The sequence below is a fragment of the Euprymna scolopes genome, chromosome 18 (assembly GCF_053919585.1).
Source record: "Euprymna scolopes isolate OS-2025 chromosome 18, ASM5391958v1, whole genome shotgun sequence".
NCBI classification, from domain to species: domain Eukaryota; kingdom Metazoa; phylum Mollusca; class Cephalopoda; order Sepiida; family Sepiolidae; genus Euprymna; species Euprymna scolopes.
The window spans coordinates 44,376,125-44,400,362 of NC_136499.1; the positions used below are offsets into that span (position 1 = coordinate 44,376,125).

The following is a 24,238-nucleotide window of genomic DNA, read 5'->3' on the forward strand; positions in this document are numbered from 1 at the left end:
TGGATAGCACCTCGCAAGATAAAGTAATACTGCATAGGATCAAACTTGTCTCGCCGTTCTTTAGTAGTTCAAATGATTTAATAGAGGGGAAACAGTGGGCAGCCCTGACACAGTTGGCTTGAGGCAACATTCACTCAGGATGGGTTGAGCTGGCTCCTACCATATAACATACAGATTCCCAAATGAACGCAGACCATGCATGAGGGTCCGCAGCAGTCAAGATAATGACAGGCAGCCAATCCTGAGATCAGCAGCAAATATCATAAACCTATAGACCAGACCTAAGTTCAACATAAGCTTAGATAGTGCATAACTACATCTTTATCTAGCCTCCCAGTTGTCTTCACCAACCTTAGAGTGGTTTTAGAGCCATTATTTCATGGCTGAACTCTCCTGGGTTGCAGCACGCAGCATAGCCAAACTGACAAAGAGTCCTCTTTAGAAGAGCTTGGTTAAAAGGGATGATCTTGCCTCACATCCCGGTTTGTGTATTAATGCACCAACCATTCGTTGTCGTTGTTCGCGGCAGCTCCCACTCGTGTCCGAGTATTGGGTCCTGTCGTTTGTCACTAGCCTCCTATCTTTGGGGTGGATGTTTATATATGATATATGATGTGGCTGTTAATACAAGTTTATAGTGGAAGAGTCGTGGACAGTGTTCACAAGGGAGGGTAGGTAGGGGGGCGGGGTTGTTCTCGTCATTCTCTTCTTCTCCTCCTAGCCTCTTCATTCTCTCTCCTCTTCTCCTCAAAGTTCACGGTGCCATGGTGTGCTGCACTTCTCAACATCTTCCTGTCCCTGGCAGTTTCCTCCCATGAGGATGGGTCAATGTTTGTTAGAACCAGGGTGTGCTTGAATTGGTTTTTGTAGCACATTTTTCAGGCTCATGGCCTCATACACTGGGCCAGTTCTCCTTAAAGGATTTTCTTGGACAGCCTTGAATTATCCATCCTATAGACGTATCCTACCCAGCGGAAGTGGTGGTGGATGATGATGATGGTCTCAACACACCGACCATTTAAAATTATTTAAATATTTTTTAACCGCATTTGAACCACAGGTCTCTACAAATTTTATAAGATTCATTGTCAAGACCATTGGGGTTTGTATTACTATACATCTAGATTCAAAAAAATTGTCAAAAAGCAAATATATAACAAATAAATGTTATCAAAGGTAAGATAATTTACTTTTCTACCTAACTGGATAATTTTTTTGGTGTTTATTTAATGTAACATGTTTATTCAGCTTGAAAAACATAGTGTTTAACGATGTATTGGAAAATTGAAAATGGCGCCGAACTCTCTGCTGAACACAGTAAGTTTGGGAAAATGAGTTAAATGTAAAAAAATATACAAAATACTGTTAGAAACTCGCTCAATATATGTTACCATGACATAGGCTGACATATATTCGATGGGTTTTTAACAGTATTTTGTATATTTTTTTTAAAATAATTATATATATTAGTGTTGGAATGATTAATCGGAATCAGGAATCGGAAAAATCAACAAATTTGGGGATATCAGAATCGATATAGGAAAAATTCGTGCCTATTTTCCGATGGCAAAACGATTCTTTGGATTTTGTCTTTTTTATTTGATTTTGTTTGAAGTAAAATCTTCCGTTGCTGGTAATAATGATAAAATAACAAATATTTATTGATTTTATAATAGCAGTAAAGCTAAAATCGATAGATAATCATCCACAAGTGTAATTTTACGTTTAGAAAAATATTAGCATATTTAACATGTTTTTATTTTCATGAACATCGGGGTGGGGGTGGAAATAACAACTCTATAGTTAAAAATTTAGAGATTTACAAAGAATTGGAATCAGAAATTGTATCAGAATCGAGAAAAATATTGGATCGTCCCATCACTAATATATATATATATATATATATATATATATATATATATATATATAAGAGCAAACAGTTAATAAAACGTTAAAAAACACTTTGAAAAAGAGTTAAAAACATATTTAATCTGAAAAGGAAACACTTGATAAGTGGATAGTCCTTAATCCGCGGAGTTTCAAAGAAATACTTTTCTTCTCATCAGAGGGTAGGAATTAGCAAATTGTGGGATCGGATTTTGCATACAAAAGTATTTGATATATATATATATATATATATATATATATAAAATCTTCTTTCTTGAAGTTATATATTTGGATTTTACCGTCACTGGATTACTTATCTTCCACCAGACTATCCATTCATGTGTAATCACCTTTTTCTTCACCATATTCCCTCTGCTTCACTTTTTTTGTTTTCAAGTATAGATATTTGACTTACTTGTTGTTTCACCAAATACTTTTGCATGCAAAATCCGATCCCGCATTTTGCTAATTCCTACCCTCTGATGAGAAGGAAAGTATTTCTTTTAAACTCCGTGGATTAAGGACTATCCACTTATCTAGTGTTTCCTTTTCAGATTAAATATGTTTTTAACTCATTTCAAAGTGTTTTTTAACATGTTTTATTAACTGTTTGCTCGTATATATATATATATATATATATATATATATATATATATCCTAAAAGTTCAAATTCATTGTTACATTCAAAATTCCAATAGATGCTATTGTTTCTAGTTTTAGCCCAGCATCCCTTTCCTCTATCTCTAAATAAATAAATAATAGTTTCTGGTGGCCCAATTACAATAGAAATAACAGATTCTTTCATATCCTCTTCTCATAATGGACATTTTTGTTGTCCTAGAAAAAAAAAAAAGTATGCATACCATTTCACTTAAAAATAAATGGCCTACAGTTGCCAGTAACACAAAGCTATCGTCTCCCTGCATCCCCACTACAAAAACAAAAAATAAATAAAAATAAAAAAAATAATAATAAAGTCACTGTTATTTTTAATCTATTTAGATATCAAAAAGGAAATGGTGGTGACTAGCAAGAACAGCTTATTCTTTTCCTTTCATTGATTATAATAAAGAAACACTATAGATAAATCGGTTCTTATCCAGAATTCTCCGGCCCTGTCGGTGGGGCATTAGAATACACTGACTGCCCCCCTACAGAGGGTAAAAGTCCCTCAATGGGGGTCCTTGATATGACCTTAAACTATATCCAGTGGTGAGGCCCCAGCTTGTAGGCTTTGGGGAGTGTGGAGCCACCCTTTAATTACCATTGCTCCCAGGTCCACTCTGACCCGGAGTGGTAGTACCTGTTAGAGTCCCAACTATGGGTTAAATAGAAACCGACTTGAAAACAACAAATATATTCTATTAAAAATTTTTTCTTCAAAATCTTTGGATTCGGCATTAAATAACCCGAAAAGGGTTGATATACCGTAAAACAAAAACAACCAACCAGAATTCTCCCTATATCAGAAAACAAAAATGAAGAAAAATCTGCATGATGTACGTACCCGTGATGGAAAGAAAATATCATCTTCCAAAAACCACATAAGTTGATCAGGTAGTTTTATTTTTATAAAGGAAAGTATTTTTAAGTGAATTTGAGTTTTTTTTTTCCAATGTCCACATGTTAAAAAAAATTACTTTCTAAAATTTTACAAGTTTGAATTATTTGGAGTTTTCTCTCCTATTTTTAGCCTGCTTTCAAGATGGCGTCGCTGATCATTTAATCACAAAATTTGATTTTCTTATTTAAAAATAAAAACTACTTGATCAATTTACAGAATCTTTTGTGTACAATATTTTCTTTCCGTCATAAGTATGTACTTATTTTTGTCTATTTTTGTTTTTTAATATTAAAGGAATTCCAGACAAGCGCCAATAAATCTATTATTATACTAAAGCAGTGTTAATCAACATTTGTTTCGCCTGAGACTTTTTTAACAATCTAAATATTAATTTACTTGTCTGGTGTCACAAAAAGAAAAAAAAAAAAAAAAAATCACTGCAAACATTAATTAATGAGAAACGGATTACCTCCCTTTATAGTTGATCTTTATCAGTTAAAAATCATTAAAACCTATTTTCTCTCAAAAGTTTTTTAAAACAAACAAACAAAAAAACATGGTTGTCTGTTTACGGTTTCAAATTGGATCTTTTATTTTTTAATTTAAAAAATAGTCATGTTGAGAGGAAAGTAAGTTTTGTTTTATTATTTTGATTCTTTTTAAAATTAAAAAAAGAATGTGTAAGTGAATTGACATCTGTTCCTTTTATACTTTATTAGCAGGACCCATTAACTGGCATTGCCCGGTGGTAGCATGCCCCCCCCCAGTAAAAAATTCAAGTACAGCTGGTGTTGTTGTTGTTACGCAATCTCCAACCTCCTCATGTTAAGAACGGCTTGTGGAATGGACACTCCCAACCTCTCTATGTTTAAATGGCTTTCGGAATAGAAACCCTATTTTGTGAGTGGAGGTGGGCTTGGCAAACAATTTGCCCGAAATGTAACTTTGATAAGCGCTGTCAGGATTCCCACACGCAAATACTATGAACGGACAACAAAATTTGGTAGTTGCAGTGTCGTTTGGCTTGTGCGTATTAATCTGGCGGGCAAGGTATGGTTCAAGGTATGGTATTTCTGTTGGCAAGACTGGAGTTTAGGCCACAAAATACTCTCAAGCCCTCTATCACTTACAAGAAACTAAATTCCTGTCATCACCTATACGTTACCATATAAACATTTAAACGGTATTCCAGTTTTAAAAAAGCAGAAAAAAGAAACAATATAAACAGAACGTTTTCTTTAAATAATACATAATCATTATTTATTTTAAACAATATATACAGAATTTTGTTAATGGCAAAAGCAAATCATTTTGGTTTGTAACCTATTTGTGTTCAAAAATAACAAAATATGTAATGATAGTTATTACCTGTACGAGCGATAAGAAAAAAATATATATAAGTTCATATTAAATATCCAACTTTTTATAAAAAATGTGGTCCAAAGTCCGTCAGTTATTTATACGAAAACAGAATAAATCCGGCATTAAAAAAAGCTATTTAGCACCTACATATGCACAAAAAGACTAGTTTTACTTTATATATTACAAAAAGGATCTACTTTCTGGCATTATTTTGGAAAATTGAGTGAATAAAGAAATTTCTGACCCACCTCTGAACCTCATATTACCATTTTTATTGATTTTCTTTTCTTTTTCTATAAAAAAAGATAAAAGGCTAAGAATTTGTTTTTACTGTTTTGGTAGTGATGAGGGGGGGAAGGGATAGAAAGAACTTATATTTTAGGAAGTAAAGTTATATATCATGCTGATGATGTATATCTCATGGTGATGATGTGGCCCGATAGTCTCTTGACTGTCTTGCAATTTTCTTCATCACATCTCACTTTGGACTTCTAGTCCATGACGTCATATCTTGACATATAGCTTTAATTCTACTCTTTAACTTCTAAAGAAATTTTCCCATTTATTCTTACCCTAGCTTTATGTGGAAAATTCTGTGTTTAACATTATTGTTACAGATCCACGTCAAATCCTGCCACAACAATGGTAGTGGAGGACATACATTTGTTGTCATTCTTTTACTCAGGCTTAAGGCATTTTTTGCTCTCCTACCAACTAATGTAAAAATTATCATTACTATTATTTTCATTTTTCATCTTCTAGTCTTATGATGAGGTTAGCCATTTCGTGAATGACTTCTAACCTCTGCTGTCCGTTGCCATTTCACGTGCTGCCTACTTAGATCAGGTAGTCATCAACTGATCCCTTCCATGTCTTAAGCAGTCTACTTTGACATTGGACACACTTTGGAACATTTCGGATGAGTAACAGTGGGTGATGAGTCCATACCAGTTGAGACGTTGTGTGATGCAGTTTCTCATGAAAGCCTTTACAGTGAGACCAGCAATTTTATTTGATCTGATGTGCTGTGGCCAGGATGGTGTCGTTTTTCTCTTCAATCACATCTCACAACCTTAGAAGGTTGGATAGGTGTATCGTATGCTGCCTCTTTTACAGACAATGAGATTCTTGTTTTGTAAAAAATGCTGACAACCATCTGAGGATCTACATAAAATGTCAAATACATAGGTTGGTAGACTATGTACAGTTTATAAAAAAAAAAAAATTTTGCAGTTGTTTTTTTTTTTTTTTCAAACCGACTGCAAGAATAGATTTATTTTTCAGTTAATTTTCAATCTCTGATGAAGATGAAAAAAGTATTTTTTTCAATAAGAGTGGCAAAATGTATAATCCTACAAAGGCTTCAACAATTCAAACAAAAGGAAAGAATAATATAATATTTCTTGTTGCAGAAGTTATATATATATATATATATATAAATAAAACAGCAGATGTATGTGTGTGTGTGTGTGAATATTTAACCACTAACCTCTTAAACTATTGGTCTCATAACACTAAAATTAACAGGAAATAGTAATCATACACCAAAGATGGTTTATAATGAGTAAAATCGTTTTTTTGGGTGGATGAATAACACGTACAGAGAAAGTTGAAACGTAATATGTTCATTTTAACTTGCCGACACTCCCTCGCTAGTTATAGAATGATTTGTGTGAAAGCAAAATATAAACATTAGGTTAAGTTGATGAAAAACAAATACATATGTACTCAGTATGAATTTATTACTTGAACTAAATAGAGAATTAGATCACACACTAAAAATATCAAAGCTTACATGTATACATACACATGAAATAAGCACATATTGATACAGGTTGTCTTAAAGCTTGCATAGCTGCTACTCTTGCTGCTTCCTTCAATGTCTTACAACTTACACATACACACACATAAAATAAACACAAACATTGACTTATTATTTCATACATATCAGTGCTGCTGCTGCTGGTGCTGCTTCCTTCTATGCACTGACCAAACATCAATGTGCATACAAATGCCTTTGCTGTCTATATATGAGTACCAACTTAGGCTCTCTGTTAATGATTGAATCTCCAACCCTTGCTGTCCGTCCTCTTTTAACACTGTCTATGATTGTTTAGGTATGCAGCTCGGTCTTCAGAGGAAGAATTCGTCTACGAGATCCTTCTCCCCTCTTCTGTACCTGGTTGGCATAAACGTGCTAGTAAGTAGTTTAAACCGGAGTGACGACAATCAAAGGCGACCTAGCAGCACTGTCAGTTATACAAATAGTTGGTGATTGACTTTCGTGTAACCTAGCTCAGGTTTAGCAAAAATAGGTTACGGTTGTCAGACATGCTGCAATTGCTTGGGAGAAAGCCGTTACAAATGTAAGCATGTATGTACGCTGAATCTACATACGAGGGTTGTTCCAAAAATAAGGCCTCCTATTTTTTTCTTTTTAACTAAAAAACTAAAACATTAGAAGCGCTATGAAAATGGGAGTAATACCAGTAAAACGAGCGACCATTTGTGTACTAAAATTTATTTCTCTACATAGTTACCACCATTCTCACTCAATGCACTTTTGCCAGCCTCTTTTGATGCCTTGGTCATAAAAATCTGGTGTGCGCTTCGTCACTCACATCTGTCGACACTCTGAAATCGACGAACCCAATTCTTTGCTGAAATTAACTGCATCGGATTTGTCAACGTTTAATAGGTGTCAGTGAATGTTGAACGGTTCACTTTTTTCTGCTTAGAATTCAATGAAGCTTCTCTGCTTCTGATGCACATCTATGACAGGGGTTGCGTTTTTTTAGAGTTTCACACTGTCAATATCTGCAGCAGAGATGAAACTTTCAGGTCATGAATGCATAAGTTCAATCATCATAATTTAATTTGCAATCTTTTATGGTCCATTCAGGCAAAATAAAAAAAAAAAAAAAAAATAAGAGACATTACTTTTGGAATGTCGTTCGTACGTAGAATCCAACAAAGATTTCTACCACTTAAACTGAAGGAGAGAATAATAAGCAAGAATACCTGGCACTGGCTAAATAAATACGGCTGACGTTTTCCTGCCGTCTGTTCGGGTGTGAGCCACTGCAATGCTTTACTCTCGGGTGATGTAGAGTAGTCAATACCAATGGTTAATCTGGTAAGAAAATAGAAAGAAAAAAACACATGAACATATAATTCTAATAATAGTCAACCTTTTAACTAGTTGAGTAAATGAGCACCTGTTTTAATTTTTATTTTTTGTTAATAGAGCTCTAATATGCCTACTCCTTGGCTTCCCCAGATTAAATTCATCTTGAAAGGACACCAGCCACCCTCAAACTCCATTCATATATTATTTTCTCCCACCTGTTTCGCTGTATTATAGCTCTTCAATGTGGTTAGACCAGCACCCATACCAAACTCAGGATCCTACCAACAATCATAGAGTCAATAGTTAGTAGATCTATCCAGCAATCCACTGGGACAGATGCTGGCAGTCAATGCTTGTATAAAGGCATTGTAGATACCATTTTCTAGCGGTGCCTGTCTTCATGGCCTGGTGATTAGAGCTACTGACTATTGACTCGAGGCTTGTTGGCTTGATCTACTGATTCAGCCATAATTAAGAACTGATACAGTGAAACTGTCTATTGATGATTATATATATACTAGCAAAAGTACTCGTCATTGACTGGGTTCAAAAACAGCCTACAGAAAATGGACTCTGATTTATGAAAGTATGATAGGTTATGAAAAGGAAGGGTTGTAAAGAGATACCTTTGAATTTGGGGATATCAAAATCAAAGCAAAATATGATGAAAGTAAAAATAAAATAGATAAACCTCATAATTTATTATACCATACCTGTTCACACTGAAACACTTATCACAATATTTTGTGGATCTATATTAAAAAACTTTGTTAAACTTTGTGAAATATTTCCATTCTATGGAGGTCAGGCACGAACGAACACCCCATAATTTTATTATACCATATTTCTTCAAACTGAAACATAATTATCAAAGTAAACTTACGCAGATAGATATGAAAAGTCTTTATTAAAGTTTGTGTCTATTTCCATTCTATGGAGGCCAGGCACAAACGCAGACCCACAATTTTATTATACCATCCCTATTTAAGTTAAAACATATTTATCAAAGTATTATTATGTACATCTATATCAAAAACACTTGTAAACGTTTTTTTTTTAATTTTTAAATTTTTTATTTCCATACTTTGTGGACAAGGCGTGTACGCAAACTCCACAATTTTAATGAATCATCATTATGCCAGATCAAACATACCCATTCCTGCGTCTCGATACATCTTCTATCATTATATGTGATCAGTTTTTTATAATAGTCAACCATATAGGAGCCTATTCGTGACTAGACACATACACAGACGTTCAGCTTTATATTTATATATATATATATATATATATATATATATATATATATATATATATATATATTGGTAAAATGTTTTTTCAATTATATTTCACTTTGTGTATACTAATCCTTTTTTGTTTAGAAGCTTAATCTATGTTTAATATAACAACAGAACATATATAAAAGAATAGCAGTATTGTTACATTCCAAGATCCTAATATTTATTTTTCATGCAAAACAGCTCCTCTAGCATGTTAAAATTTTGGTACATTTTTTTATAGATCCGTTTCATTAAGCAGAAACAATCAGTTATTGTTATGCCAATACTGTCTCTTTTCATGCATATACTCTTCAGAAAAATTAGAAATTCTTAGATAGAAAAAAATGCATAATTTTTCTGAAGAGTATATGCATGAAAAGAGACTGAATTGACATAATAATAACCGTTTGTTTCTGCATAACGAAACGGATCTGTAAAAAAAAAATGTACCTAAAATTTTAACATGCTGAAGGAGCTGTTTGCATGAAAAATAAATACTTGGATCTTGGAATGTAACTATACTACTATTCTTTTATATATATACATATATATAAATACTTAATTTACTCACATAAAATTAATATACGAAAGTATAAATTTATGCGTAAACTTAAAGTATTTACTTCAAAAGTGCTCAATACGTAGGTAGAGCTAGTTAGTAAGTTATAAAATATATATGGCGATTAAGCTACACTGAATATTCCGCGTTTCATCCACTCTAGGACTCCTCAGGCTTATGCGTGAATTTTGTGGTTGTTTGTCGTTTTTATATATGCATCTTCTATTGAGATTTTAGTTAGCCAATCAGCTTTCTAGTATCCACCGTGCCCTTCCTATCAGCCAATGAGTATGCATTTATCAGACAAAGGCCTATGTGACCTCTGGTTGACCTGTTTCTTTGTGTGTACTCTATTTAGCCTGGATATCTTGTTTCTTGATCTGTTTTAAATCTAGGTTAGTGGGTTTTTTTTTATGTTATATATATATTTTTTTTATGTTATATATATATATATATATATATATATATATATATATATGTACATACATATATGTGTGATCGTTTATGTATATTCATGTTTATTTAATTTATTTATTCGTTTATTTTCTATTGTTTTTGTTAGTTTTAAAACTATTTTGTATCGTTATCCTAGAGTAAATTTTATCTTGTGAACACAGTTGTTTGCTATTTCTCTTCTACAGTTTAATAGATGTTGGGGTTCTTTAAAGTACAGGAGAGCAAATTTTTCATGAAGGCATAATTTACATGGGTCGTCTAGGTCCCTACACGTGGTAGCTTGTCTTATTATTTCCCATTCGACTATAATATATTATGCATTTATTGTTTTGGGGTTTACTTCAATAGTGTTCAAAGCATGAGTAGAGCTACATAAAAGTAAGACATAATGGAACTCATACCCCTGACGTTAATCTCATGTCGCCAACGCACCGTTCCCGACATTTCAAAATACAACTGCTGAGAGACAACGCGCGGATCTTTATTACTGACTTTTCTTTCTCCACTTTACAACATGGCAAGAAAGAAGAAGAAAATAAAGGAGCAAAAAAGATATTGACGATGGAGTTGACTCCAAAATATATTTAAATTATAAATTTAAAGTAAAATATTTGTTTATTTTCGTAAAATTGCGTTGTAATTTGGCTTTCAAGCGCACTTGCTGCGTATTTTATTTTACTCAATTTAAATCAACGCTTCTATAATGGAACTCGCACCCCGACATATATAGTGAGTTTTTCTTTTAGAGACCGCAAACTTGAATTGACAATTCTATTTTCTTTAATTGCAGATTTGGCAACTGTCTGTTATTTTGAGTTCAGCTTGGTTTGTCAATTCATCATGAAGAGCAGCGTTTGCAAATTGCAAACGATATAATCAATTTACTGAGAGAAACATTTGATGAACTAATAATTTTACAAAATCTACGTGCCAAGTGGCTACCTTGTTCAGGCGCTTTAACCCTATTAGATTATTTTCTTTGAGGATATGTAAAGTCCCATGTTTACGCTGATAAACCAGACACAATAGACCACTTGTAAGACAACACTTGATGCATTCATCCTAATTTAATGTGTATATTGTATTTAAATTGTAAATGCCAAAAATTAATCTTTGGAATGAACCACATATTTGCATGATAAAACAAATAACAGAAAAATATTTTTAATTTAAAGTTCACCGCCTCTATAAAGAAAAAAAAACAAAAATACTTCCTTACAACAAGTGAGCTACACAGAAATGTTTGTTTCACATCAAAGAAATTCCTCAGATAAAAAACCATCAATGGACTCATGCGTGAAATAATACAATACTGCAAAAACGAAATAAGATGGATTCTTTCTAAATCTCTACATATTTAACAGTTATTATCTGGGACAAACAAACATCAGAAAGACACAATGAGTAATACAACAAAATGTTGGGTTATTAATTTTTTTTTAAATTGATTTTTAAACAAGTCATTTTTAAAAAGTAATTTTTAAAACCTGGGATCCAGTTATTCACTTAATAAAGAGCAACACTAGCATTCTTCCATCTATGTTGGTTGAATGAATCAGACAACAACGAGACTTTTCTAGCATCGAAAAAAGACCTCCCAGCAGGCTGTGAACTATCCCCCTGGAAAGAGTGGGTAACATTCAACCTGGGCCAAGCAAAGGTTACCAAAACATGAGACAGCCTGCACAAGTCGAGCTATACACAGGACGCTCAGTGTGCCTACGCGCTTATGTGCACACTATTGTACGTATCCTCACAAACTGTCTCTTAAGCAAGGCATGCTCTGATGTGAACCTGAGGGATGCCTTGAACACTGCCCAACGATGGATCTTGAGATGGAGTGAAATACTATGATGATGACTTAGTAAAGAAAGAAAAATTAAACAGTTCCAGAGGTTTTCTTTTTCTTTTTTTTTTTATAAAAAACTCTAGAACCGTTTGGTTTTTCCGAGGAACATAAATTGTCATTGATGAGTTGTTTGGTGCTTTTATGTTATTCAACAAAACACATGTATGACAAAATAAAATATTATGAAAGAAAAAATATAAATATATATTTGGTTTTGGAGTGTCAACTACTGATTATATATATATATATATATATATAAATGGAGAGAGAGAGAGAGAGAGAGAAATAGATATAGTAATAATAACTATTGTTTATTCATTTACATGTAGTTACGGTTCGCACTATGTTGGGCGGATTTCACAAAGATTGGACTCCTGTATAAAATAATACATTCTAGCTTAGATGCGTCATGCAAATTATTCAGCAGATGCTTTGAATAATACATACAATTTTGCCATATGCGAACACCTCATAAATAGCCATGTTTGTGCTTCCAGGTTCAGTGTTGATTTGTTCTGTTCTGAGCAAACCACACTTGTTATTTCATTTGAAAATTTTAGAAACCATTTATATTAAATCCTGGAGACCTGTTTGCAAGCAAAAAGAAAATCTTTTAGGACTTAATGTAGTTTATATTTGATTCTTCTTTCCCTGCTTTTTATTTTTTATTTGAATTTTATATATATATATATATATATATATATATATATATATATATAGAGAGAGAGAGAGAGAGAGAGAGAGAGAGGGGGGAGCGATAAAGGGAGACGGATAAAGAATCGATAGAGAAGAGAAAATGACCGAGTAAAAGAAAAATTGATTTTTCATGTTAACTCATGTCATTTCTGCATTCTTCAGGCTTGAAATGATTTAACATTGTGTGTTAATATGAATACAAGAATTGGAAGTCAGCCATATTTGTTGTCTCAGAAGATTAATTTAAACAGAATTGATCAGCAGACGAGAAAATGAATGGACAAATTACAATGATTGATTGAAGCCTGTTAGCAGCTTCCTTTCAATTGCATCATTGGGAACAAACTTAGTTTTTTTTCTTCTGCAGATTTTGAGAAGGAATTATTAAGATTTAATTTGTTTTTCTCTTTAGCTTTTGGTTGGCTATTTTTTCTTTAGAATATTCTGTTCATAATTCAGTTTTTTTTTTACATGATTATTATGCAAACATAAACAAAAAGATGGCTGTAGCGCAACAGATAAAGTGCTAAGTAATAATCAATACTAAATGATAGTCTTCTAGAGTTTGAAGGTTCAAATCTTTGTACAGGAGATTTTGACAACATAAGAATTACTTGCTTAATAGTAAAACTTCTACCTGGTCATGACTGATGGAATGAAAGAAATCTATCTCCGTGGATGAGGGATCAGTTTTAAATTTTGTACAGATTCAAAGTTCAACAAAACAACATCTAAAGAAGGTTGGAGATTACATTGGCCGAAATGTGAGAATAACATTTAAAAACGAGAACAATAGTGCAAATGCAAAATAAGATGAGTGAAAGTGTTTTTTAGTTTTTGTTTTCCTATTTCATTATTATTATTATTATTATTATTATTTTTAATTAGAAATCTTACTCTCAATGTTACTCGATGTAAGGATTCACATAGCGTAATATTTCAAGGAAAAATTCCCTTCAGATGTAAATTTTAACTACAAAATATGGTCATTGTAATAAATTCTTCCGTGAATAAATGTTGAGTTTAATATGGGTGAGTTTTGTTTGCTTTTAGCACCACTATTACTTTTTATCATTTATCTATATTTTTCATAATTCAAAATGTTTGTGTGTGTGTGTGTATATATATATATATATATATATATATATATATATATATATATATATATATATATATATATATATTAGTGGGATCAGAATTTAGCAAATGAATGCTCGTTGAAAAGGTAATGACCTGAATTGTGTAAATGCATATCTTTTGTTTTTGTAAAATAAATTTAAGGAAATTATAATAACACAAAATACATTTTTTTTAAAACACAAATTAGAGATTTTTATTTATTTATTTTTTTTGTAACAAAGCCAAAATTCTGAAATTTTCAAATGTATGTTTTTGTTTTGGTTGAGAAAATTTTTGTTACACCTTTATTGAATTAAAATAGTGCACAAGTTCCTATATGTGTGTGTTGTTTTATTCTTTAAGTTAATTTTGTGTACAGATCTTTATTACTCCTTAAACGTCAAGTAATAAAAATATATATTAAAAAAAGTAATCTTAACCCTACCTTGTAAGATTGAGGAAAAATTCTAGATATCAATTTGGCTCAACGTACATTCTTTACAATCTAGTCTACCTGATTCTTTATAAATTTGGTGAAACCAAATTTTTGTAACTTAATATTTTTTGTATGCCTAAGCTGAAACTAGTTCAAATAGATATAATCTCAAGTGAATTTGGAAGGCATCAGTCATCATACAATTTTTTTTTTTTTCAAAACAAAATCAAGGAATAGAAGGAAGGAAGAGACGTTGGAGGCATAAAGTAAAATCCGGTTGACCTCTGCATCCCATTTAAATTTCTATCCGTGGATTTTGTGCTAAAAGCAATCAACAGATACATTAATCTAATAAAATCTGAGTCAGAACTTGTTTGTTTTTTTTAAATTTCAGTTAGGATGTATTTTGACGCAAAGAAAATGGAGTCAAGAATATTGTTCATACATATTTTGTATATTAGGAATTAAAGAAACCCAAAAACTATATTTCCTTTTCTTTCTTTTAAAACAAACGGTGCTTATTCAGATTGACACTCATGGTGGCAAATAAAAATAAAGAAAATACGGAAAAGTGTATGCTGCACGTACTCATTACAGAACGAAGACATCGTATTCCAAAAATCATATAAATCGATCAAGTATTTTTATTTAAAACTAAGAAAATCAAAATTTACGATTTTTAGCGATTTTACTACTAAATTGTATTGAACATAAGGCTTATTTTTCACCTCGACACATCGATTTGAGTTGTCCTGTCTTTTTTTTTTTTTTTATTCCATTGGATTTAATCATGGTCAACAAAAACACTACGACTTACTTAATAGTAAAACTTGATTTTCTTAAAAAAACAAAACAAAAAAAAACAAACTAATTGATCAAATTACATGATTTTTCGAATATTACTTCTTCGTTCCATGACTGGTGCATTATACACATTTTTCTGTATTTTCTTTGATTTTAATTGCACCATAAATGTCAATTTAAATGAGCATCAAACAATGAATGAAAAAGCTTTCAATAATATGTTCCTCACAGGCGTTTTTGAGTTTGTTTTACAATCCACAATGAGTCAAAACACTGGTAAAAAAACGCCCAAAAAAACAAATACATAATAAATAAATATTACCAAAGGCAAAATAAGTTACTCTTCTACCGAGCTGGATAAGTTTTTAGTGTTTTTATTTAATGTAAAATATTTATTCAGCTCAAAAAAAAACAAATAGTGCCAAGCATTACACAAGCACAGTAAAAATGGTTGCGTGGTAGCTCATGTCTTTGAAATCTCGACAATGACTAAAAAAATATACAAAGTACTGTTAGAAACCCAGCCAATAAATGTTCCCGTGACATTTATTGGGTGGGTTTCCAGCAGTATTTTGTATAATTTTTTATTTTTAACTCATTGTCGAGGCTTTAAAGATATAAAAGATACCACGGGGCCATTTTCTTTTTTGCACTTGTGTAATGCTCAACACTTGTTTTTCGAATCGAATAAACATTTTTTTTTAAATGAGGAAAAGTATAAGAAAGCTATAGCAATGCAGGGAATCACGTGTTAAAATAATGTGAGGTATGGTCAAAAACGGCAAACGAAAGAGGGTCTTGTGGAGCTTGTTTATATATATATCTTCATATATCCATTATTTTCCAGATAAATCATAGATACAAAGCAGTAACATAAATTTACTGTTTGAAATAAATAAAAACACTAAAAAATTATCCAGTTAGGTAGAAAAGTAACTTATCTTGCCTTTGGTAACATTTATTTGTTATATATTTGTTTGTGTTTTTTTTTTTGTTTGTTTGTTTTTTTTACCCCTTTTCAAATCTCTTTGGATTATAAAACAAATCCACGTTATTTTTATTTTTGTGTTAATCATGTTTCCATTGGAGATATGAAAATCTCTCAAGTATGGAAGTCCATCAAGGTGTTGATCACAGAAAGTCTGGTGATCCAAATATCTTTTTTTATGTATCAAGTGACACGATTAATAAAATAATATTGGCACCTTTGGGGTATTGTTTTTTTTTTTTTTTTTTTTTTTTTTTTTTTTTACAAAGGCATCACCACATTATCAAGGCCCAGAGGCCACTCAAGGATAAGGGTTAAAGAGTGTACAGTAGAAGTTGGTCAATATAGTAATCATTAGTAATGAAAATTTGGTAAATTTAATAACTTATATGGAACGGCTCATCAAGAACTTATTTACTTTAGACTTGAACAAAACCATATTGTAGTCAGCCGGAAAGCAGGAAAACGGAAGACAATTCCACAGGCGTGCAGTTCTAAGAAAGAAGCTTTGTTCATGGAATCTACGTTTAGGTTTAGGCACAGATAAAGAGTGGGGGAAATTATTGATAGTGTTTACAGCTAGACGAGTGTTTCTTGTGAAAGTTTGGCGAGGGGGGACCATAGATTGAAGCTCAGTTGAACACTTTCCATGAAAATAACGATACATCAGAGACAAACTCGCAACATCTCTTCTGTGAGATAGAGGTTGCAAGGAGGAGAAAAGGACATCTCCTACGAGGCTACGAAGTCTATTTTGAACTCTATCAAGGCAGGACAAGTTCTTTCTAGCAGCTCCTGCCCAGATGTGGCAACAGTATTCCATCCTTGGACGTACCTGGCTCTTATATAGATAGAGAATAGCATCAGCAGTGAGATATCTACTGGATCGATAGAAAGATCCCACCATTTTTCCAGCGGCCTTGGCAACAGATTTGATATACGTGTTCCATTTAAGATCAGGAGTAATGGTCAAGCCCAGAAGCTTGTCAAAACTTGAGGCCTCCTGAAGACGAGAGCCATTCATTTCAATTGATGACAAATGTGGATTAGAATGTTGATGATGTAAAGAGAGAAGCTTGGTTTTAGATGCATTAAAAGTAACCAGCCACTCCTTTCCCCATTGTACTACGCGCTCAAGATCAGAGGAGAGAGAATTGGAGAGAACTTGCTCGTTTACTGTCTTAGATGTGGTACCATAAATGGTAGTGTCGTCAGCATAAATGTCTACAAATGATGTAAGGATATGATTTGGAAGATCATTAATGTAGATCAGGAAAAGAGTTGGGCCCAGGATGGATCCCTGAGGGACACCGGCATTAATATTGTGAGCTTCTGATTTTTGCCCCTCAACTACTACTCTTATGAATCTATCAGAAAGAAATGATTTAATAATTGAGAAGACTTTTCCAGCTATACCATAGCTAGCGATCTTATGAAGTAAACCTTTATGCCATACCCTATCAAAGGCTTTAGATATGTCAAGAGCAATTGCCCTAGAAAGATTGCCACCGTCGAGAGATTTGCTAATCCTATGCGATATAACTGTAAGGACATCTGCTGTAGATCTAGCAGAACGGAAACCATATTGAGTGTCACTAAGAAGGTTATTTTTGTTGAGATGTTTGATTACTTCTGTATTTAATACAGATTCTAGCAACTTACTCATGACGCACAGGAGACTTATTGGCCTGTACTGAGAGGGGGATGAGCGATCACCTGAATTCTTAAATACAGGGCATACTGATGAGATTTTCCAGGGAGATGGGAAACTATTCTCCTTAAGACAACGTTTAAACAGTTTTGTAAGTATGGGCGCTAGTTCAGGTTGAAGTTTTTTGAGTACTATAATTGGAATACCATCAGGGCCAGTTGCTTTACTGGAATCAAGGTTTTTGATTAGCTTGGCAACATCACGTACAGATATACGTATATCACATAGCGTGTTTTCTGATACAAGAGGAAATATTGGGGGTTGGCGGTCTTGGTCGCAAAGGGTAGAATTAGCTGCAAAGTTCTTGACAAAGAGTTTGGCTTTGTCTGATGCTGACGAGATTACCTCAGATCCATTGATAATAGTTGGGATGGAGCACACGCTTCTGTTCAGGATTCTGTTTGCTATTTGCCAAAACTGGTGGGAACCAAGCCGCTGCTCAGCTACTTTGGACTTAACAGATTGAGCATACAACTCTCTTGCGTTCCTTATTACTTTCTTACAATGGTTGCTGGCAGTCCTGAAAACGGCTTTAGTTTCCATACATCTATTACGTTTGAAGCAGTGGAAAAAGTGATTTCTGTGCGCAATGGCAGCAGCACATTCTGGAGAGAACCATGGCTGGCTGTTAGGTTTTTGCTGAAATTTTTTAGAGGGTATGAAATGGTCAATACCTACAATTAACCATTCAGTTAGGTCTAATACTATAGAGGACACATCCTTTTTAAACATGGAATGCAGAGGTAGATCAGATATAAATGTACGGAAGCTATCCCAGTCAGCCTTAGTGTATCGATATACTGTACGATGAAGAGGTACGTCTGGGGACTTATTACATTTCATTTTTATCTTAATTGATACAACAGAGTGGTCGGAAGATCCAAGAGGCGACAGAACAGAAACTGAACATAGTTCAGGGCAAGTTGTGAGAAAAAGGTCTAGTAGGCTCGCATACTGGCCGTCATTATCGGGCACACGGGTAGGTTCCTGAACAATCTGAGTGAGGTCATAGGCAATGGAGAAATCATGACAGAACCTCCCCTCATCATCGGTCTTGTTTGAGTGGGTCAACCATTCGACGTTGTGAACATTGAAGTCTCCACATACGTGAATGTTAGCTGAAGGATAAGTAGAAAGGACTTGGTCAATTTTCTCAGATATGCTTTGAAAGATAGTAACTCCGCTGTTGTGGGGGCGATAGAGAGTAAATATAAATGCAGTAGTGTGAGCTAAAGCAACCCGGAAGCACATATAAGGTAAGTTAGGATCTTCCCTGGAGATGTCCCTCCCACATGGAAAGCTATCTTTAATATAGGCACATATTCCATGCCCATGGCGATCTTGGGGGTCAGATTTAGAAGTTAAGTTAGAGTATCCTGTAATTGCAAACTCATCAAGGGAAATAGCCTGTCCAATGCCAGTTTCACTTAAAAATAAAAGGTCTGGTTTAGTCTCCTGTAATTGGGTTTCAACCTCTGGAAGGTTAGAACGTAGACCCCTGATGTTGGAGAAGGAGACATGGTAGTAGGGGTCTACGTTGGAAGTTGGAGAACCGGGTTTAATCGTGAATTTTTTCTTGAAACTTGTCATGATGAAATTTTGGAATTTGTGGACTAGGTCGACAGATTTACTTAGAGCAGGACAGAGAGGGGAAACTAAGAGAGAAAAAGAAACGAAGAATTTTTTTTTTTTTTTTTTTTTGTACCACATGATAAGGTAAAGCCGTAACAATTACCCACTGGTATGGCATCGAGAGGCCCCACCAGAAGCTACTGCATGGTCCAGATTCCATTCACCAAATGGCAATACAGCAGCCCCAGTACTTTGCACCTGCTGATAGGACAGCCTCCTTAGTGGTTAATCCAAGGTTCGGGTCCCTGACTATCAGGCGGATAACGTCAGCCCAGACAAAACGTTTACCTCCAGCACCCTTACTAGTGACATGGCTACAAGGATAGACATAGAAACAGAAAATTTCCACCAACTCTGCCAACTGTTCGCACAAAAATACTGCCAACCTAGAAAACTTGAAATCTGAGATATTAGAAATTTAAGAAAGCTAAAAACGATACTATTTCCTTTTTCCTTTTCTTTAAAACAAATTATTCATACCTTAAAGAAATGAAGGTTCAAGTTTTCAATCATATAAAGTCATTCTCAAGCGTTTTTTTTTTGTTTTTTTTTACTCATTTTTCCATCATTCATTTCTTTAAGGTAAATATATAATTTGTTTTAAAATGAAAAAAAAAAAAAAAAGGAAATAGGATCATTTTTAGCTTTCTTAAATTTCTAATAACATTTCAAAGTTCACACGATAGCTTAAAAGTGCCAATATCATTTTATTAATATATTTTGTATCTTTCTTCCATTAAAAAAATAACCCACTTATCAATTAATAAGAAATACAAATTAAAAAAAAAAAAAAAAAATTTGATACATAGAAAATGTGGTTAAGGACATTGTTCATTCTAATTTAATATAAATTTTGTATATTAAATATTTAAGAAAATCAGAAGCGATTTCCTTGTTTGTTTTAAAAAATAAGCAAACTTAACAAAATAAAGTTCTTCTGGGATGTTTTTTTTTTCTTCTTCAAATCATTTTTCCATCATTCATATCTTTCAGGCAAATAAATAATTTGTTTTAAACACAAAAAAAGGAAATATTGTTTTCATCTTTCTTAAGTTTCTAGTAACATTTCAAAATTTTCAAACCATATCTCAGAAGTACCAATATTATTTTATAAATACATTTTGTATTTTACTTCCATAAAAACTAACTATCAACAACTGATACGTACAAGTTAACCAAAAGAAGAGCAATGAAAATTGTGATATTTGTTTAAATTATTCAAATAGTAGTGATCGAAGGGGGGGGGAACAACTCGTGCTTTATATTAGAGTTGATGAAAATCAGAAAAACATTGGCCTCCATTTTATCATTGATTTTGTTATCACATATCTCTCAATTTATGCGCAAGTATATATGATAATAAATCTGGGGAATTCTGAGAGAATTGCAGATTCAAGCCGCACTGACGAGCTGTGATTCAGTGAAACAGTACTGTATGTGGATGCCTATATAATTTTCTTTAAACTTTCCTCAACTTATGCTTAGTGTAAGTTTTAAACTGTAATTTTTTAAAACTTTATTTAAATAAGTTTAGGGGATTATACTTCTTAAAATAGTTCGATAAGTAAAAATATATTCAATTTACTTAATGGTAAATTTATCCATTAATTAATTCTTTAACTATTGTTTCTCACATCTTGAACTTTTCTCCAGAAGACAAAACATTAGTAATTGTTAAAATATTGTGTGTTTATGTATACCTGTAATATAGTAGTATTCATTTTCCTTATTGTGCTGCATTGAATATTTGGTATATTTGCTTTAAAACAGTTTTAATTCAAATAAGGATTCTACACACAAGGTTTAGTTGATGTTAATCTTTGTTAAGGGTCATAAAAGTGGTGTTAAAACTGTTCTGTAAATTTTATCCATCTTGGAAGGGGTATTCTTCTAGCTCTTAATATTAGTGGACTTCTTTTGGAAGAATAGCTCAATCATATATATATATATGTTTATTTATATAGACAAATTTACATGGTCACGACACTGGACATACTAATGTCTTGGACAAGTGGTCAGTCAAGACCATAAGTCCTCGTCAGGCGACTGTATAAAGTTTGTCTTCCACTGAAGAAGTCCGGTTCCTAAATGAAGATGTGAATAATTTATTTAAAAATAAAACATGTTAAAATTGAGAGAGGGGGGTGTTATGTGACATTTAAAACTCGAGACATTGAAAGCGAAGGCAGAAGAAGAAGGTGAAAGAAAGGAAGAGAAGGAAAAAAGGCGAAGAATAAGATCCAGTGTAATTGAGATTGTTAGTGTAAGTGAAGAGAAAAAGGGTTAATTACGGCATTATAAGACAGAGAGGGAGGGGGAAGGGGAGGTTTAAAAACAGGAAATTTGTTCTGTAAAAGATCGAGTAGAAAAGGCTTGTTAAATAAGAGAGGGGGGATATAGGGAGAAATAATTTATGAGTACATTAAAAGACATAATCTAATGTAGTACATACACATTCATAGACATATACATACATCCAGACATCTATATACACATACGCATATATATATATATATATATATATATATATATATATATATATATATATATATATATATGTTTATATATTTTCATTTTACAAGACCTGAAAAATTGGTATGCAAAATTTGTTAGCTAATTTTCTTTACTTGTGATAATAAAATTAAAAATAACAGTAATGATAACAAATGATGATAATGATAAAAATGATTATAGAAAATGATAATAATAATAATAAGAAGAAAATAACATTAATAATAATAAAATATGTACATAATAATAACTGATATGATGAATAATTAAAAAAATAATTACGTAGTAGAGTCATAGTGAAAGATTATGAAAATGAAGAATATTCGGAAAGTAATAAAAACCTATATCAAATGCAAAATAGAAAATCTACTAGAATATAAATATGATTAGAATAACAAAATAAAAGATAAAATATAAAGTAATAAGTATGGAAGCAAAACAGAGGTGAAAAACTATAAAATAACAGTAAAAACTGGATGCACCCGTGGATATAGGAGTTAAATATAAAATATAGATTATAAATAATAAAAAATCCAACTGTATTTCAATAAAATTAGAATTAAAAATTAAAATATTAGAATTTATAAAAAACTAGCGGGGGGCGGGAGGGGGGGGGGTCCGACGTTGTCCGGGTGTTTGGAGGTTTGTGTTGAGCAAACAAAAAAAAAGTGGTAGTAGAAAGGCAGGCTCGAACCAGTACCGCGAAGGAGGAAAAGAATGTGAAAAAATGTGACGTCTTTGCTGTTACGACTACCGCCAAACCGGAAGTGATGTAGGTTTAAATTAAGGCTAGACAATCGAAAAAAGCGACCCCTCCCTGTAGAAAAGTGCCCAGTTGAGGGTGAAGAAATTAATGTTTTTAGCCAACTTTTCAGTATTTGTCGTCTGAAGGGTCGAGCTTCAAAATGATACTGATCTTGTGAAAATCTGTTGCCTCTATTGAAAGTTTTAGCCAGACATGCAAACATACATACATAGATTTATATATTTGTAGCACAAATTTTCGACCCAAACCGATTAAAAGGCCTGCCCTATCTCTGAATACCCTTTATGTAAAATTTCAAATGTTTAGACCAGAAATTGTCTGAGTAATTTGGTAGAGACTGCAGAGGTCAAATTTTTTTTAACTTTGACCCCTATTATGACCCCTTAACATTTGTTTTGGGCTCAAATCAAGTTATTAAGTTAGATCCATGTCCAAGGAACCTATATTTAAAATTTCAAGTGTTTAGACCCAAAATTGGCAGAAGAGTTTGGTAGGGTTCTCAAAAGTCAAATCGTTGAACTTTGACCCCTTAACAGCCAAATTTCTGACCGAAAACCGATCAAAAAGATTTTCCCAAATCTCAGTACCCTGTATATCAAATTTCAAGCCTGTAGACTGAAAGTTAATGGAGTTATTGTGTAGGGACATGTACACAGACAGACAGACAAATTCACTTTATATATATATATATATATATATATATATTACTAGCATTTCAGCCCGGCGTTGCCCGGGTGTTTGGATCTGTATGTTGAGCATAAAAAAAGTGGTCAATTTTTTCAACTTTGACCCCTATTATGACCCCTTAACATTTATTGTTTTGGGCTCAAATCAAGTTATTAAGTTTGATCCATGTCCAAGGAACCTATATCTAAAATTTCAAGTGTTTAGACCCAAAATTGGTGGAGGAGTTTAGTAGGGTTCTCAAAGGTCAAATCGTTGACCCCTTAACAGCCAAATTTCTGGCTGAACACGGATTACAAAGATTTTTTCCAAATCTCAATACCCTATATATCAAATTTCGAGTCTGTAAACTGAAAATTGACAGAGTTATTGCATAGGAAAATGTACACACACAGACACGTTCAATTTTATAAATTAAACAAAAATATACAAGGAAACAATTTTGTGTTTACTGTAAACTTTTTACGCAAATATTATGCAAGTATAAATCATGTAGAATATCTGCATGAATATAATTACACATAATAATTAACTAAAGATGATCATCCCATGAGAAAACCGAAAAAACTAATAGGGAATTAATTAAAATGAATGCTTAAAAGAATATGCAAATTAGCTAGATCTTTTGCTAGTGAATTCAATTCCACAACCCATATATAAGAAAACTGTATTTTCTTTTTAAATAAATAGAAAAGAAGCTTGCCTTTTTCCTGTTGTTCTTGGTCTTCGGGCCGGGGTCGGGGTGTGATGTCCGTTCTGCAGATGCTGCACTTAAGGTGATTTGTCCCAGTCAATGGAGGGGAG

General features: G+C 32.9%; 1 protein-coding gene across 1 annotated transcript in view; it reads right to left on the reverse strand.

Moving 5' to 3' along the window:
* The window catches only part of LOC145297606 (leukotriene A-4 hydrolase-like), a 198,652-nt gene that overhangs the window by 47,718 nt on the left and 126,696 nt on the right, over nucleotides 1-24,238 (reverse strand). Inside the window, exon 3 of the mRNA XM_080143665.1 lies at nucleotides 7,835-7,946. Coding sequence (XP_079999791.1) covers nucleotides 7,835-7,946 — 112 coding nt within the window. The remainder of the gene's footprint in view (nucleotides 1-7,834; nucleotides 7,947-24,238) is intronic.